The 16,640-nt window shown below is 35.8% G+C and overlaps 1 protein-coding gene across 16 annotated transcripts; it reads left to right on the top strand.

Moving 5' to 3' along the window:
• Positions 1–7,819: 7,819 nt before the first annotated feature.
• On the top strand, positions 7,820–15,798 carry LOC107875067. 16 transcript variants are annotated; one of them, XR_007042889.1, is made up of 8 exons: positions 7,820–8,020; positions 10,833–10,897; positions 11,633–11,698; positions 11,801–11,886; positions 11,967–12,105; positions 12,201–13,127; positions 13,234–13,586; positions 15,528–15,798. XR_007042889.1 is itself a non-coding variant. In XM_047393668.1 (7 exons), the coding sequence occupies exons 4-7, from the start codon at positions 12,665–12,667 to the stop codon at positions 15,649–15,651; spliced, it is 423 nt and encodes a 140-aa protein (XP_047249624.1). In that variant the 5' UTR covers positions 7,820–8,020; positions 10,833–11,090; positions 11,633–12,105; positions 12,201–12,664; the 3' UTR covers positions 15,652–15,798. The 16 variants fall into 16 exon arrangements, 1 of the variants encoding a protein (XP_047249624.1); XR_007042888.1 differs by having other exon boundaries at positions 10,833–11,090; XR_007042881.1 differs by having other exon boundaries at positions 10,833–11,090; positions 11,633–12,105; positions 12,201–12,787; positions 12,864–12,955; positions 13,026–13,127.
• The last annotated feature ends 842 nt before the right edge of the window (positions 15,799–16,640 follow it).

Below are 16,640 nucleotides of genomic sequence, written 5' to 3'. Positions count from 1 at the left end.
TTGCATGAACATAGCTTGGAGTATTTATAACTCCCGAGCTTGGCTACGTGTGAATGGTCGTGAACTTGTTTGACAGCTTGTAGAACTTGTTGGACAGCTTGGTACACCCGTATCGCATATTCTCATGTCTAAACTATGAAAGATGTGTGAATCCTGATTGTGTATCTAGTTTCAAATTTTGATATAACGCCCACCAGTTCCCCACCCTGGGAATGTAGGTCACCTGAGCAAGGGGAGTTGAAGAATGAATACAGGCTGTATGGTGCGAACAATGTTATCTTCAAGTCAATAGAGATAAACATATGTCTAGTAGTGCTTTATTATTGTTTCTTTCATCGTTTTTGAAAAGGTAAAACATTTGTTGTGTATAAGTATAGACTTCACAGAACCTGTGTAGTCCCATAATCACAATATAGAGTACAGAATGTTCCCAATCCTTTGTCTTCTTACAAGGATTCTAAAATATCAAACTTAGATTTAGGCTATTCTAGGTACTCTTGTGCTAAGTTGTTTGGACTCTTCACTTTTGGTGCCGCACCCGTGTCGACATGACATGGGCGTGGGTGTGGGTGTGGGATCCGTACCCAATCTGGTTAACCGATTTTGGGTACTTTGACCAAAATCGACTGGAAAAGTCCAGATAGATTTAACAAATTCTGTAATCAAAACTAAACCTAAGGTGAAATTGAAGAAAATGGAATACCTTGTATGTAGAAATTTCTATGTTATTGCTCTTCTTTTTATCTCCTTTTAGGATTTTCTTCTTAAACAATAGTTTCTCCTCAAGTTTTCCACATAATATCTCATAGTTTATGTTTTATAACTCTTTTTTTAGATATTTAAATTATTTTTCGCCGAATCCCCGCATCCGTATCCATCCCTAGATCCATATCCCCAAATCATTAAATTAAGACCGTGAAGGATCTGACCTCTAGATCCATACCCGTATCGGATACCCGCAACCGAGTCCGAGCAACTTAGCTCTTGTGTACTGCCAAAATAAGCATGGCCTAGACTTCATCAGTATTGTCAAAGGCGCCTGACACACTTAAGCCCTGAAGCGAAGCTCAAAACATGTAGAGCGCTTCGCCTCACTTAATGTGCGCTTTAGTGTCATCATCAAGGCTCTAAGACATATTTTCCCTTGCAAATGAGCTTTTCGCAAAGAGGCTACACCAAACAATTAATATTTCATTCTATCATTAAAAAATTCAATTTCGTTCTCCATATATTTGTTAGTGTTAAACTAAACATATATATTTGTATTTTTCTTCCTTTGCATTTTTTTCAATTATAGCCCACACTTTATTAACACTTTGCACTTAAAGCCCCAACAGACCTTGGAGCGTTTTTGCACTTTTTGCTTTTGATAACTGGACTTCATCTTAGCATAACAAGGGCTCCAATATACGTATCCTTTTGATGTACAGGTAACTTTTTTTTTTTTGAAAGCCAATTGATTTTCTAATATTCCTAACCTTCACCTAATATTAGTGGTTATGTTTATGCATTTATCTGGAGCTTCAACAGAAATTCTACTTTGTTATCTGATTAAGTGAACCTCAAATGATATGAATCACTTGTAGATATCATTTTTTTTAAATAATGATTCACCTGTATACTCTGAATTCATGAGGGAAATATTAACCCAAGTGATCAATGTTTTCCTAATGGTGTCAATCATGAAGCGAGGAGCTATCCCATATGCTATATTCTGCTGAAGACATGGTCTTTGTGCCTTCAATGTATGAGCCATGAGGGCTAGCACAGATGATTGGAATGTGTTACGGAGCTGTAAGTACTGGGATTACTTGCTAAAGCTCGGACAAATATCTGTTTTCTTTTGCTGCTTCTGAGTTTCCATAATTCTATGGTAATAACATGTGAGAAAGGTTTTATTTAGGGCTCAGTGTTTTTCCAGAAGGATAAAATGGTGGTTTTCTAATTATTGCTTCCTGAAACATTCTCATTCGAGCTTAAGAAAGGAAACAACAGCAAGGAGTTTTTGCCAATGTTTCAGGTTCCCATAGTCAGGAAGACAGGTGGTCTCGCGGACACGGTTTTTGACATGGATGATCAATCTCATGCTGAGATTGCTAACGGGTAACTGATCAAATTCTTGAAATCCCATTTATTCTTGTATTCAAAATTGATGCTAGTATAAACGGGATTCTGAACTTCAACAGTTCAACTCTCTGTGTGTGCTTTATAGCGAGGATGAAATACAAAAATAAAAATAACCAACAAATGTGGTGTTTGACTTTTATCAGTCACCTTAATGAACAACAGCTCACATTGCTGCTTTCTGAGTGAAAGTAGATTTTCTTTTTCACGAATAAAATTATCTTAGTGATGATACATGCTATTGCTAGATTTCAGAGCAAAAGGGTTTTTATAAGAAAGGCGAATCCACTTTTTTCAGTACAAGTGTATAAAGCAACTGCTGCAAGAGCGGGGGTGGTTGTTGCGGTCGGCGTCGTATTGTTTATATGTTGTTTTGTTTAAATTTAACCTGTATGGTATAACACCCAACTTAAGAAGGAGCCCCACATCGGCAAAACACAAGAGGAATGCTGGGTATATAAAAGAGAAAGTCTTATTCCCTAATGACGCGTTTTAAAGCCGTGCGGGCGTAAGCCCAGAGCGGATAATATCACTAGCGGGTTGGGCAGAGATAGGAGTCTCTTGGGCCTTGATGGTCCGGGATGCCCGTCGCGGTCAGAGATAGGGGTCTCTTCGGCCTTGATCCCCGGCTCGGGTCGTGTCAAAATGGTATCAGAGCCGCTCTTGTGTCGTCCCTGTCGATGTGGGCCAAAGTTCAAACTGAGTGTAGGCAAATCCCGGTAAGACGGTGCAAACCTCAATCCTGAGTGTAGGAAAATCCCATTCGGTGGGGCAAACCTCAGCGAAGACGCTGAGTCCATAAGTTGGGGGTGTATGTAATACCCCAACTTAGGAAGGAGTCCCACATCGGCAAAACATAGGAGACAAAATACAGGAGAGATTCTGAGTATATAAGTGAGAAAGTCTTACTCCCTAGTGACGCATTTTAAAGCGTGCGGGCCTGTAACACCCCGATTTGTTAAACCGAAATGCTACACAGTGCTCATGACCCCGAAGGATCACAAGCTAACCCATGACTAATATCCTTATGACCCCGAAGGATCACAAGCTTACCCATGACTAATATTTGTACCTTTATACTGCATAAAATACTAAATAATGTGGAAACATGCACTGAAAAGGTTCAATACTGAACATAACATGGATCAGACAATAGTTTGCATCTAGTCTGAAAGCCTCTACTGTCTGAATAATCTGAATAAGGAGTTGATGGGACATGTCCCCAACTAACTCCAGCATCTAGTCTGAAAGCCTCTACTGTCTGAATAATATGAATAAATAGTTGATGGGATATGTCCCCAACTAACTCCAACTAATAACTAATTAATAAAATATTGGAGAAATAATTATGTCCTCGAAAGATGAGGACTCACTTCTATTCTGACTGCTGAGACTGGAATCTACTACTGATCTGAAACTCGTGTCTTTGAACCTATGGTGTAACATAAAAATAAAGTACCATAGCACAAATGCAAAGGTTAATATGCATGAATAATGCTAGCTGATTGTCTAACATGAATGCGAGAATGCATACATAAATACGTAACTGTAACTGACATTGTGATATCGTGATTACTGAATCTGAATACTGATGACATGACATACTAATAACTGATATAACTGATAGCATAATAGTTGTATCTGTATGTAACTGATAACATGGGTGACTGTATCTAACAGTCCTGAATCTGATGGAACTATCTGACTTTTTTACTGAGACTGGTATTGAAACTATGGGAGATAGTATTTAACCGATATGCCCTTAATACGCCATTATAGTTGAGTTGGGGTCCAATTTGTAACCCCAATTGGAAGGGTATCAATACCGCGCCACTGGTAAGGACAATCTGTGGATGACCCTTATCTGATAGTGTCCCCAAAAGAGAACGGTGGGGCCCTTATCTAAAAGTGCTTATCCACCTCATCAACCCTCATCGGACAGTATTGATGTCTCAACCTATGCTGGAAACATAGTTCTAGAAGCAAGGATGATTTCTAAGGATCTCACCCTCATCTGATAGTGTGTATCCCCATCCTTGGGTTCACTCAGTGCTAATTACTACTCCCATCTGAATGGACACTGAACATGATTTACTGAACTAAACATGACCTGAGTTACTAAGTATCCTTGACTGACGGAATACTATTGATATCTGACAGCTGATTGAGTCATGAGATCATGGAGATTTTTCCCGAGTCATAAGACTATCTGAAGTCTAAGGATTCACATCTTGACTGAGAGTATCATGAAAATATGACATGACTCTAGGTACACAGCTAATATTTTGGGTACAAGTACCCCTAGGACTCGATGGAAGTAAACTGACAAAGCATGATTTACTTGAATACATAATAATCATCATAATACATTAACAGAAGTATTTCATCAAACATGTGATAGGCATAAGCTTGTACGTACATGGGGATTTCATGATATCATGCTAATTAGATACTTTCCCTTTATCTAGGCATTCAACCAAACACATAGTAAGCATAGAATGTGTAAACAACATCACACAATAATTATTTATCGTGATTCAATTCCAATTTAATCATTCAAGGGTTTAGTCCTAGGGTTTCATGAATCTATACCGATACAAATCAACCCGAATGGAATTTAACACTCATTCATGGAATACAATTCAATTACTCATTATCAACATGAACAAAAGCATCCCAATCATAAATTTATAAGAAAATCCATAACTTGAATTTAGAAAAGGGATTCTTGGGCTTCATGGACGAAAAGAGTCCATGAATGAACACTATGCATACCTTAGTTCGTGATTTCGTGAAGATTGATGGTGAAACCTTCTTGAATTTGAATCCCCAATAGAAACCCTAGCTTGTTCTTGAGAGAAACTTGAGAGAAAATAGTATATTTTGGGTGAAGAATAGCTAAATCACGTGTTATTGGGTTTAAATAGGGGTAGGAAATTGACCCTTTTAACTCTGGACGTGTCATTTAATTTCAGTAAAATTTTCCCGAACTGGGCCCCTGGTGCGATGCGGCGTTATCGCGTCGTGTCACTGGAAATTGAGAATTGGGAAATTGAGAGATGGCGTGACGCGGAGCTATCGCGTTGCCCCTTCCTTCGTGACCTGGAACTTTGGCGCGATGCGAGGGAAATTGCGCTGAGACACTCCAAAAAGGAAAATTATGAATTTGAGTACTGGCGCGACGCGCTATAATCGTGGACACCTACTGGAAATTGCCAAATGTCATTTCCTCTTGTGGCGCAGTGTGCCACTGACTAATATGGCGCTGTTTTACGACGAAAACTTGAAATAGTCATAACTTCTTACCCGGTTATCGAATTTAAGCGAATCATATATCGATGAAAAGCTTATTGAATTTTCCACATGACAAAAAGTGAAAATCTTAAAAATTCCTCATGGAATAGTTATCATTCACTTTAGAAGATAATACTAGGCATTCTTGGGATGAAATTTTCTAGAAATGTTTGGGGTATTATAGGGCCTGGGCCCAGAGAAGACAATATCATTAGTGGGTTGGGCAGAGATAGGGGTTTCTCAGTCCTTAATGTTCCGGGATGCCCATCGCGGGCAAGGCCCCGACTCGGGTCGTGACAAGAGTTCAAACTGAGTATAGGAAAATCCCGGTAAGGCGGGGCAAACCTCAGTCCTGAGTGTAGGCAAATCCCATTCTGTGGGGGCAAACCTCAGCGAGGACGCTGAGTCCATAAGGGAGGTGTATGTAACACCCCAACTTAGGAAGGAGTCCCACGGCCAAGGCCCTGGCTCGGGTCGTGACAAGAGTTCAAACTGAGTGTAGGCAAATCCCGGTAAGGCGGGGAAAACCTCAGTCCTGAGTGTAGGCAATAATCCAATTCAGTGGGGCAAACCTCAGCGAGGACGCTGAGTCCATAAAGGGGTGTATGTAACACCCCAACTTAGGAAGGAGTTCGACACGCTGAGTCCATAAGGGGGTGTATGTAACACCCCAACTTAGGAAGGAGTCCCACATCGGCAAAACACTGGAGGGATACTGGGTATATAAGTAAGAAAGTCTTACTCCCTAGTGACGCGTTTTAAAGCCGTACGGGTGTTGACCCAGAGCGGACAATATCACTAGTGGGTTGGGGAGTTAGAGGGGTCTCTCGGGCCTTCGTGGTTCAGGATGCCCGTCGTGGCCAGGGTCCCGGCTCAGGTCGTGACATCTGGTCATGGATCTCTTTCCATTTGGTGGTTTGACTGGCATAATAGCTGTGATTCTGAAGTGCTCACCATATTTTTCATGTAGGTTTGTCTTTTAAGGAATTGATGAAGGATCTTTAAGCTGCGCTTTAGGCTGTGCATTTTCTTACTATCGAGAAAGTAAGTCACTTCATCCTTGCATATCCATGTAGCTGTTGCCACTGATTTCCTTGAAAGAGTACTGCTTGATTGTAGAATAGGCCCTCATTCACCTCAGAAGATGAAATTTAATAGAGAGGAGGATTCATATAATTGACTCCAACTATTTTAAGATAAAGATTTAATTGTTTGATTGATATGATGTTAACCATTGTAATGCAGAACCAAATGAGTGGAAAGTTGTCATGCAGAAAGGTATGCGTATTGATGATAGCTGGAATAATAGAGCAGGGAAATACATAGATATTTACAATTCTGTAAGAGAGAGATGAAATAATTTCCCAAGGCACAGCTCATTTTGCAGCGATCAAGAAACAGAATCAGTTTATCTATAATGTATTCTTTTTTTATTCTTGTAATATAAAAAAATACGACTGCTGTAGTTTCCTCTGCTACCGGTAAATCCAACTTGTGGTAAAGCAATGATTAACAAATTCTCCTACAGTATGTAAATATTCTCTATTATGGAAGGATTCATGGAGTTCAAAAATTTTTTTCTTGTGTTTTAAAATCAAGAAAGAAGTGGGGTTCAAAACCAAGAAAAGATTTACGGAATTCAAAGTCATAAGGTATTTTTGTTCGAATTTTATTTCTACGCCAAAGGATGGTTATTTCCTTGTTAGTTTTCAAAGGGTGGCTAAATATTCCTAACACGTTCGAAAACTGGTCATCCCAACTAATCTTTTTACCAAGCAGCTAGTGTTTTTATCATTTGTGTTGTACCAAGTCATTATTGATGCTTGAGGTATAGCTTTAAGAACTCCCACTCAAGTCTCTCATTTCATTGATCCTCACTCATCATCTTATTCATCTTGGAAGCTTTTCTTGTTCCTTATCTGTCAAATACAAAGACACCATTGCATTAACCTGGACATTGGTTGGTTGAGAAAATTGAACAAAAGGTGTTTAAAATCTTGTTTTGAGTATTGGTGACATTGAACCAAGCCTTAAGGGTCAAAGACACTTTAAAAATTGATTAAGTTAATTGGGGACTCAATTAATATTTTTAACACTTTCACCTTTTTAAAAATCACTATCAAAAACGGGTAATATTGCGGGGGGTTTTTGTAATCCCGTAAAATTATATGAAATACGGGGATTAAAAATCTACTGCTAAAATTTATAAAGTTGCTAGGGTTTTAAACCCCCGCTATTAATTGTGGGGGTTTTAAACCCCCGTTATCAGTAAAAAAAATAGCACATATAGTCGATAAAAAAATATAAATTTGAGGGGGCTTTAGGCCCCACTATAATCGAAAAAATAGCGCTACCTTATATTTTCCCTCTTTTTTTTTTTTAATTGGGAAATATTTTTCCCTCTCACTTTACCAAATCTATCGGCTCTCACTCTCTCATCGGCTCCCAAATTGAAGCTCTCACTTGATCCAAATCTGGGCAAAAGGAGATCTCAGCTCTTTGATAAATGGAACCGTAAGTAAATGAGTGGAAAAATCTAATTGTGAGCAAAGTGCATCTTGCTGTTTACGGTTGTGCTATTATCAATTTTCTTCCTTCTCAGGTGAGACCTAATTTTTTACTCTGCAATTTGCTCTTTATGGATGCTTTCTGTTTTCACGTTGATTAATTTCATGGCTCTACTTACTTAATTGACATATATACAAACAAAACCTGTATGTTAATTACTAACATATGTGACAATAGCTAACATGGTTGAATTGGGAGTTGGAAAGATTTTACTTAAATATTGAGTTTTCAGTAATAAATATTGATGTATTAACTTAATTTTGAAAATTATTTTATCTCATTATTTGTACTAAAATGGCCAGTGAAATTATGTTCATATCGAGGGTAGGATAAAATAATCCCATGAAATGTTAATCATTTAAATCCAAAGGTAGTCTCAAGATGGTTTAATTTGGATAATGTTATTGTCTTGGAGCTCATTAAAAGGTTTAAAAATAAATAGGGCTTATTCATTTAAATCCTAGACTAAGGTAGTCTCAAGATGGATTCTAATGAATTTGAGCTGATACACACTCACAAGAAAAAAAAAGTAGTAATTTAAGGTTATGCTACTTTATATGTCTTTGAATGGTAGTTCAACTTCGTTTGGTACTTGATATAAGGATAGTAATTTTCAAATAAAATTCGGGATTAAGTTTATTCCATATTTGATTTGAGATAATAGTTAATCCCATCATAAGATATCTCAACTAATTTCATCCCGCGTACCAAACAATCCAGAGTCTAAGTTAGTTTGTTTAATTTGGATGATGTTACTGTCTTTGAACATCTCATAAAAGGTTTAAAGATTAGTAGATCTTAATCAATTAAATCCAACACAAAGGTAGTCTAAAGATGGACTCCAACTTGAGATTTTACACAAGCACAAAAAAAAAGAACATTAAGGTTATGCTGTTTTTGGATATCTAATATATATGTGTTTCCCTGAACAATAAGGTACCAATTGATCCTAGGGCATATGATAATGGACTTTGTAAGGATAAAAGATCATGTGATGTTGAGGAGTTAATGTATTCACATGTTTGGCCTCAAAACTTTAATCAAAACAATAATCTTGTGAGACAAATGAAAAGCCAATAGATCATAAGAGTTGTTGAATGTAACACAAAAGTATATAAATTATCATAGTGGAATGTTTATTTGTAGGATAAAACAGAAAAGAAGCAAGGTACACTGATAATTTTAAGCCTATCATCACATGTAAATTATTTTCATCATCTTTAGAGAAAATTACTCGAGATATGTAGAGATAAAAAGTGTAATTTTAAAATTTTTTTTGGAGAAAACAGGTGAGCAGAATAGATGGAAAAAGGTTAATCAACATATTTTTGGATCCTATAGTTAAAAACAAGGGACAGAAGCTTCAATTTATGACTATTCTAATCCTAGATAGAGATAATAGTCAAACAAAGATGAGACTAACAGACTGATTTGTTTAGCAAAATAGATGGAAAAAGGTTAATTGTATTAACTTCTTTAACACTTATATAGTTGGTACTTAAATGATTCTCAGGATGTCAAATAAGTCTTTTGTACATTTATTGGGATGAAAGATATGTTAGTAGTGCTAATTTTTTTTTAAAAAAATAATCATTCTGTCTGAGCCAGCAAGGTGCGAACCTCGACTAATTTCACAGTATATTAGTTGTGTTATTTTTCTTCATTCTAATTAAAGACGTGAGATTAGTACTCCCTCTCTATTTTTAGGTTGGCTTACTGATATTTCTCTTGCTCGTCCAAGGTAAATCCCCTATTTCTTTCTGTATTTAACATCTCTTTGTTCGGTTGGTATTCCAAAGTAATAGTGTTGATTATGAGAGGCAGTTACTGCGTTGATTGTTTGCTATTTTGCTGCTAGAGAAGAGTTTTGTTGTACCAAACTAAGCTCTGTAGTGCAATTAGCTGTGTTAGTAGTTTTGCTGCCGCATCACCAAAAATGGCCTTTATTAGCGGAATTCCTAGGATTAAGGTGTTTGGATGGGTGGAAACTGAAAGACCTGTTATGATCCAAGTCAGGCTTCCTTTGGGCTTCAGTTTGGCGAAAACTGCCAGTAGAAAGACAACAAGAATTTTTTTGAATGAAATCTGCTAATAGAAGCTTCAGGTATACTTTGTAGAGGTTGCTTCCTGATATCACTTGAAAGGACCATAAAGGTATTGAAAATTTTGCCACAAACTTGTTGATTCCAGAGCATTGCTCTGCTGAAAAGAGTTTCCACCACCTTACAGAGATGTAGGCTATGATCATGATGACATATAAAGGTATGGTAGCTTGAGGCTAAACTTGTAAAGGGTGTCTTAATCTTTAAATTTTTCTTGGGATATTTGTACATAGGCATGGTTTTTCTCATCAAAACTGCAACGTCTACAATAGGTATTTCTCTCCCATAAAGTTGCAGACCTTACTTCTTATCATTGGAAGATAGTGTCACATTAATTCTGCTATTTATTGTTGTTTATACCTAGAGACCAATTTTGGAATAACCCATAAGCTATATACAAGGAATTATAAACGATTAAACATATTTGATACATAAGGATTAACACGTTCTTTCTCATGAGCTAAACAACATACTCAATAAAATCCCACAAGTGAGGTCTGGGGAGGGTACCGTATATATGTATACTCTTATATTCACTTACATTTATGAATTATTAAACAGCTAACTATCTGCAACATGTAAACATGTACTGGGAAATCTTAGATTTTTTATATTAAAACTAAAACGGCCAAAAGTTGCGTACTTTTTATCGATTGAGAAAGCAGCTCTATCGAGAAGAATTCCTGTATGGCCTTGGAAAAAGAACATAGTAGTACTATTAATTCTTTTGTTAACTTAATGCAGTTACTGGCGACTGGGTTTGGTCTCATCTTTTATAATCATGGACACTGGAAGCAAGGAGAACTTAGGTACGTGATTTTGTAGATATATGAACCTCTAGATACAAAGTCTCTATACCATTTGTTAACTTTAGATACAATGTCTTAATCTTTGATGAGAAGATGGATTTCTTTGAGAAGCCACTTTTCTGATTATCAGTATATTCAAAAATCAGAAGAAATGAGGATGAAAAATACGTGCAAGCATTCACAAATTATCCAGGTATTTGGCGCCATGGGTATGCTGCAAATTTTGTTGCAATTACAATGTCATTCTTTAATTGCTTGTCTCCTGAAAACATAATAAGTCAAAAACTTAAAACACAAAAGAGAATGTGTGTAGCGTTGACAAACTCATTGAGTACCAAATGACAGTTGAGCCAGCTATTGTCCCTTTGTTGCTTCTCTTCCTATTTCACTAAAAACTAGAAGGTATTATTTTAACTCAAAAGTTTAAGAATGTTACGGGTTTACAAAATTTCTGAGAGTAGCAAAAAATCTCATTGTACATTGATTGATTTGCTGTGAATCCATTTTGTGCAGCCAGTTGGTTCATCTAAAAATAATGAACATACTAATTCACTTGCATTTCTAATGTGATGTTTGAAAGTACTATGATTTAGTAGAGGATTCCAGACATAGGCTGGTAGTGCAAAAAACTTCTGAGAATTGGCTTGAACAGAAAACTTCTAAGGATTTAATGAATAGCACTCTTCTTGTTTTGTAATTGTAACTAAAATATGGATATTTGCCGATATATTGCAGATATGCCAAGGTTCAAGTGCATACAAAAAAAGCAAAAATCAGATTTGTTGGTATCTACATCACAAGGTACCGAATCAGCATGTTTGCCAATAAATCTACCTCTGCCAATTCAGCATGCACCTCAACCACCTCAACTAGTTTACTCAACATCCCATCTAACTTCTATAGATCAGGACACGCCACATCCGAGTCCGACAATTTGGCTTGAATCACAACTATCCCAATCAGTTCACTTGACATCATATCCATCTCTGGTTGGTCGAGACTCATCACAACCATCTCCTTCAGTTCACTTTACATCATATCCGGGTCTAACAAATAGGATTTGTCACAGTCATCTAGATCAATTCATTCTACATTACATTTGGATCCAACAAATGAGGAGTCATCATAAGCAGCTCCCACAAATCAGACTGTACCCAAAAAATATTCTAGACGTGAATCGAATACGCATTGGGTCATAAACGCAACAGGTAAATACTTCAAACTATCAATACATATCCAACAGACCTTTCTAATCCAATGTAATATCTCTCATAGATTCTACTAATCTCTTTTCTTATTACAGATTCAAGAAATAATGTCAAGAAAATCAAAGTAAAAGCTAAGGAGGTCTGAATTTAACAGGTGAAGAATGTATCGTGGTTAAGTTTGATGTTTATGATGAACCATTCGGTGAATCAAGCAGTCTTCTTTCACGCTTTTATGGAATTTTAGCTTGTGATTTCTCTGTATTTCCAATCAACTTTGAAAAATGGTCGAATTTACGTGTGACATACTTCAATCAAGTCTTCGATCATATTATAAAGGTATAAGCTCTAAATTCTAACGACTATACCACTTCTTATTACTTTTAGAGGCTGACAACTATTTCTTTATTTTTATTTTTGAATTTTATGTTTGCAAGTAATAGAAAAGCTAACCATTATTTTTATTTTGAAGCTCAAATTCTTCTTTGACACAGTCGAAACAGTTGCTCGACGACATATTTCTTTATCTTTTGGAAAAAAGTAGGCTGCAAATAAGATTAACATGTGGGATGAAGTTGATGATCCACTTAAAAGTAAAGCTCAGATTATGGATAAGGTGTCGGACGGGATCCCACCAGATCAATGGATTTCTTTTATTGAATATAATTTTAAAGAATCAACAAAGGTATTTCTGTAAATGTATTTCTTTATAGTTGTATAATTATTTTTTTCTAATTGACGTTAAAATATATTTTTATAAGAAAATGCGTAAAAGAAACCATGAAATTCGATAGAAACAGACAATTCCTCACACTGGTGGCTCCAAAACCAATGCTATAAGAAGGTTGTAATGGTGAGTGAATTAACCTCGAATGTATATTTTTAAATATTAAATTATTTTGATTATATTTTTTAATTTATAGATGACCGAGACTGGACAGTGGCCTAGACGATCACAAATATACATTGCTACTCATAAGAATCAAGATGGATTATATGTTAATGAAACGGCAAAAGAAATATGTGTGAGTTTTACTTATGTGCCATAGATTCTTATTGAGAAATCAACCACAATATGTCAAATGAATTTTTATTATTAATTTATTTTGACAATAAATTTTCTATATGTAGGAAAAAATTGAGTTAGCTTTGAGCCAAAGCACCATGATGAGTCTCAAGTTTCGCCAAATGATGCCATTGATAAGGTGATAGGGAAAGCACACTCTAGAAGGGTGAGATGTTTGGGATTAGGAGTTGTTCCTAGTAGAGTTTTTCAACAAGTTAGACCTCGTTTCGGTGGTACAAGTGCATCATGTAGTGGAGGTTCTTGTTCATTCCAATGTCGAGAAAACTACAATCAAATGATAAATTCCCAGAATCAAATACTGAGTTCTTTGAAGGCATATATGATAATGAAAGAAGGAACGATGCCAGAACAATTTGTGGGGCTCTTTGATTCTCCTTCAATGGTTTCTCCCACAACAGTAAGTAAAATTCACTTTACTTTTTTTTTTTATCTTGATGTTTGATCTCTGTATACTCATTCATCTTTAGATTTGAAATATCTTATCATAATAAATAAGTATATTTGTTATATATATGTCTATTTGTGTGTGTATTCTTCCATTTATTACTTGTATCTTAAAGTCATAGGAGAGATAGTCTTGCCTTTATGCAGAGTTTGATTATGTTTATAACCAGAGGAACCTAAACCTGAATTACCTGAATTACCACAACTATGATCATACTTATTTTATAAAATTACATAATCAAAACATTAGATTTCTTCCCTATTTCTTTGGTTGGATGTTGTCTTCTAACAAAGATCAAGGAAATGGAAGACTTCTGGAGCACCAGAGGTGTGTTGCTAGAGTAAAATAGTAGGATGTTGTTTGTCAAACTTGGATCAACAATGAAATCTCTCTAAATTTAGTTAGTCATCCTTGGGCGTCTTACGCCTGAAGAGCATATAATAGAGTGACAATTACCATTGTCAAATAATAATCAACCAATTTCTTGACTTTGGTTTAGGTTCTAGTCTTGGTCCAAATAGTCTTTTGGCAGGGATTCTTTATGGCTAAATCCATGTCCCGAAACTTACGAAACAGCTAAAACAAGAAGTCATCTCCCATATATGCTATGGCCTAAGGAACACAGATAGAGTATCATGTACTATAAGGATGCAGAAAACATATGAGTATATCCAACGGACCTCTGCTGCTGGTGTTCCATTACTTTGATGACATCCACTCGTCTAGCTAATTCAATGTCTCTTCTAGTTCCCTCTTATTTTTTTCTTCACTACCAACATCCATCTTATCCAATACCTTGATTTTGAAATGTGTAAAAGATAGTAATTGAGGACCTATTTCTTGAAAGGATGTGAATAGTTTGATTAAGATATACAGAGATTAAAATTGAACCTGTTGAGTAACAACATGAGTAATGTATTTTTCTCGTTTAAAGGGAGCTTCTTTTCTGGCCTGTAACATTGATTCTAGCTCAAGAAGTGATCTCGGGTAGTTCCTCCAATCATCCATGATGGAGCTTCCATCTCTAAACTGTGCGGATTACAAAATTTTACTATTAGATATTATGCGCGAGTGCTGTTTATTACTGTAACTAATTAGGTGGAAAGTAGAACTCACTCTGGCCTTCTCGTCTCAGATGTCATGGAGATATTTAGATTCCCATAAAAAGAGGAAGGATTTAGGACAATTAGAAGTAAAAACTCTTTTGCTGGTTACTGAGTTCATGAAAGTAGTTATGCTAGGATTATGTTTAAATGACTTTTGTGATGAATTAATTCTCTGCCAATTTTATGGCAATGACAATACTTTTATGGTGATTTTGAGTTATCAATGGCAACTAAATTAATTACTCTTGTATTTTAGTTCAATTATAGTTGAATTCAATAGTTGGTTACGTGAAATGTCAATAGCAATGCCTATATTGCAGCAGTTTAGTGCTCAATGTCAATAACAGTTCAATGTTTCATGTCCTAAAGGGTCAGTAGATTTAGTTTCTAGTTAAAGGTCCATAATGACGAACTAATCTTGAATGAAGAAAGGACTCAGTCTGATGAGAGAAAAAATATTTGGTATGTTTTATCTTAAAATGGGTCAACAGGGTGGGTTTTAAAAATTAAACTAAAATGTGGGACCAATTAGAAAATAATATGTGGCTTTTTACAAGAGCCAAAATATTGACTTGAGTTTCCATCCATTGACCGTTAACTTCAGGGCATTTTAATACTTGAAACTGATTGAGTAGTTTAAAACTGTAATGTGGAGTAGTTGTTGATTGATCTATTTACATTTATCATGATGTTTTTGGTTGTTTTTAGTTGTACGCAAATATAAATATTTTATAATAAGGACTGAAAGTTTATCTGATTGATTTTTATACTTTACATTTTTATGTAGCCAATTGATGCAGCCAGTGGACCTATTTCGCCCGTGGATGCAAGGAGACCACGTGATAATTGTGATCCTTATGATAGTCGTTGATTTCATTGCAAATTGTCTTGGATATTCAAGTATGTCTTAGATGTATTTGTGTATGTGGTTGGAGTGAATCTCAAAACACTGAAGCTTTTGTGTTTAAATTTGATTTTGAAGATACTTAAAAAGTAAAGTCTGTCAGTCTGGATGAAAGTTTGGATCTTCATCAGAATTATTCATTTGAAGGGTTCAATATCTTGGATGAGGCTCCAACACAATTAATCAATATTTATTTAGAATGGACTACTGATGGGCTGTTAAAGTATCATGCCAATAGGTAACATAAATCATTTTTAAAAATTTTGATTCATAAACTTCTTCTTATATAAATATGATATTAACACATAAATCATGCAAAAAATAAAAGGACGACCACTATAAATTGAAACAATTGGATCTTGGATTTGATATAGTCGACTTTATTATTGCACATCTCAAATAGAAAAATTGATTCTATTGATATCACAACCAAAAACTTGATGGAATGATGAGGTTGAAAGGCCATATATCTTACTATTAATACTATATTTGATGTTTATTTTTGTTTAATTGTATCTATTTGATAATATGTGCATTATATCGATGTCATAATTTACTACCTCTAAAAGAAGGCCAGGTTGCAAGCACCACAACATTACAGATACACGACAACTAACTGTTTGTTTAAAGTGTACATCGATAAGACCTACAAAAGGTATTATCAATAACATATGCAAGTTGCTCAAAATAAGGAATATTTAAGCAACATCATCAAAGATTTTAGCATAGGCACCTTGGCATTAGGTCGATGAAGTGTATATCCCAGTCATTTGTGATGGTGAGTTTCATTGGGTGTTGGTTGTCGTTATTCTAAAAGAGAGGCACACCCGAGTTTGTGACTCGATGTTGGAAAAGAGATGTTTTAAGCCATAGTCTGAGATACAAAAGCTAACTATAATGTTTCCTACTTACCTTCATGTAAGTGGCTCTTTGGACAAAAATTTTCATACTAATTGGCCAATGATTGAAGCATACCAGGATAAAAAGGATGATAGC

This window comes from Capsicum annuum, chromosome 7 (assembly GCF_002878395.1).
Source record: "Capsicum annuum cultivar UCD-10X-F1 chromosome 7, UCD10Xv1.1, whole genome shotgun sequence".
NCBI classification, from domain to species: domain Eukaryota; kingdom Viridiplantae; phylum Streptophyta; class Magnoliopsida; order Solanales; family Solanaceae; genus Capsicum; species Capsicum annuum.
This window is presented reverse-complemented; position numbering and strand designations above follow the sequence as displayed.

Bases quoted from the DNA above. Each gene is read 5' to 3' on its own strand.
- LOC107875067 (XM_047393668.1), top strand. From the start codon at position 12,665: ATGTGGGATGAAGTTGATGATCCACTTAAAAGTAAAGCTCAGATTATG. The intron at 13,128-13,233 runs GTGAGTTTTACT...TTCTATATGTAG, and splicing joins AAACGGCAAAAGAAATATGT to GAAAAAATTGAGTTAGCTTT. The intron at 13,308-15,527 runs GTGATAGGGAAA...ATTTTTATGTAG, and splicing joins CAAATGATGCCATTGATAAG to CCAATTGATGCAGCCAGTGG.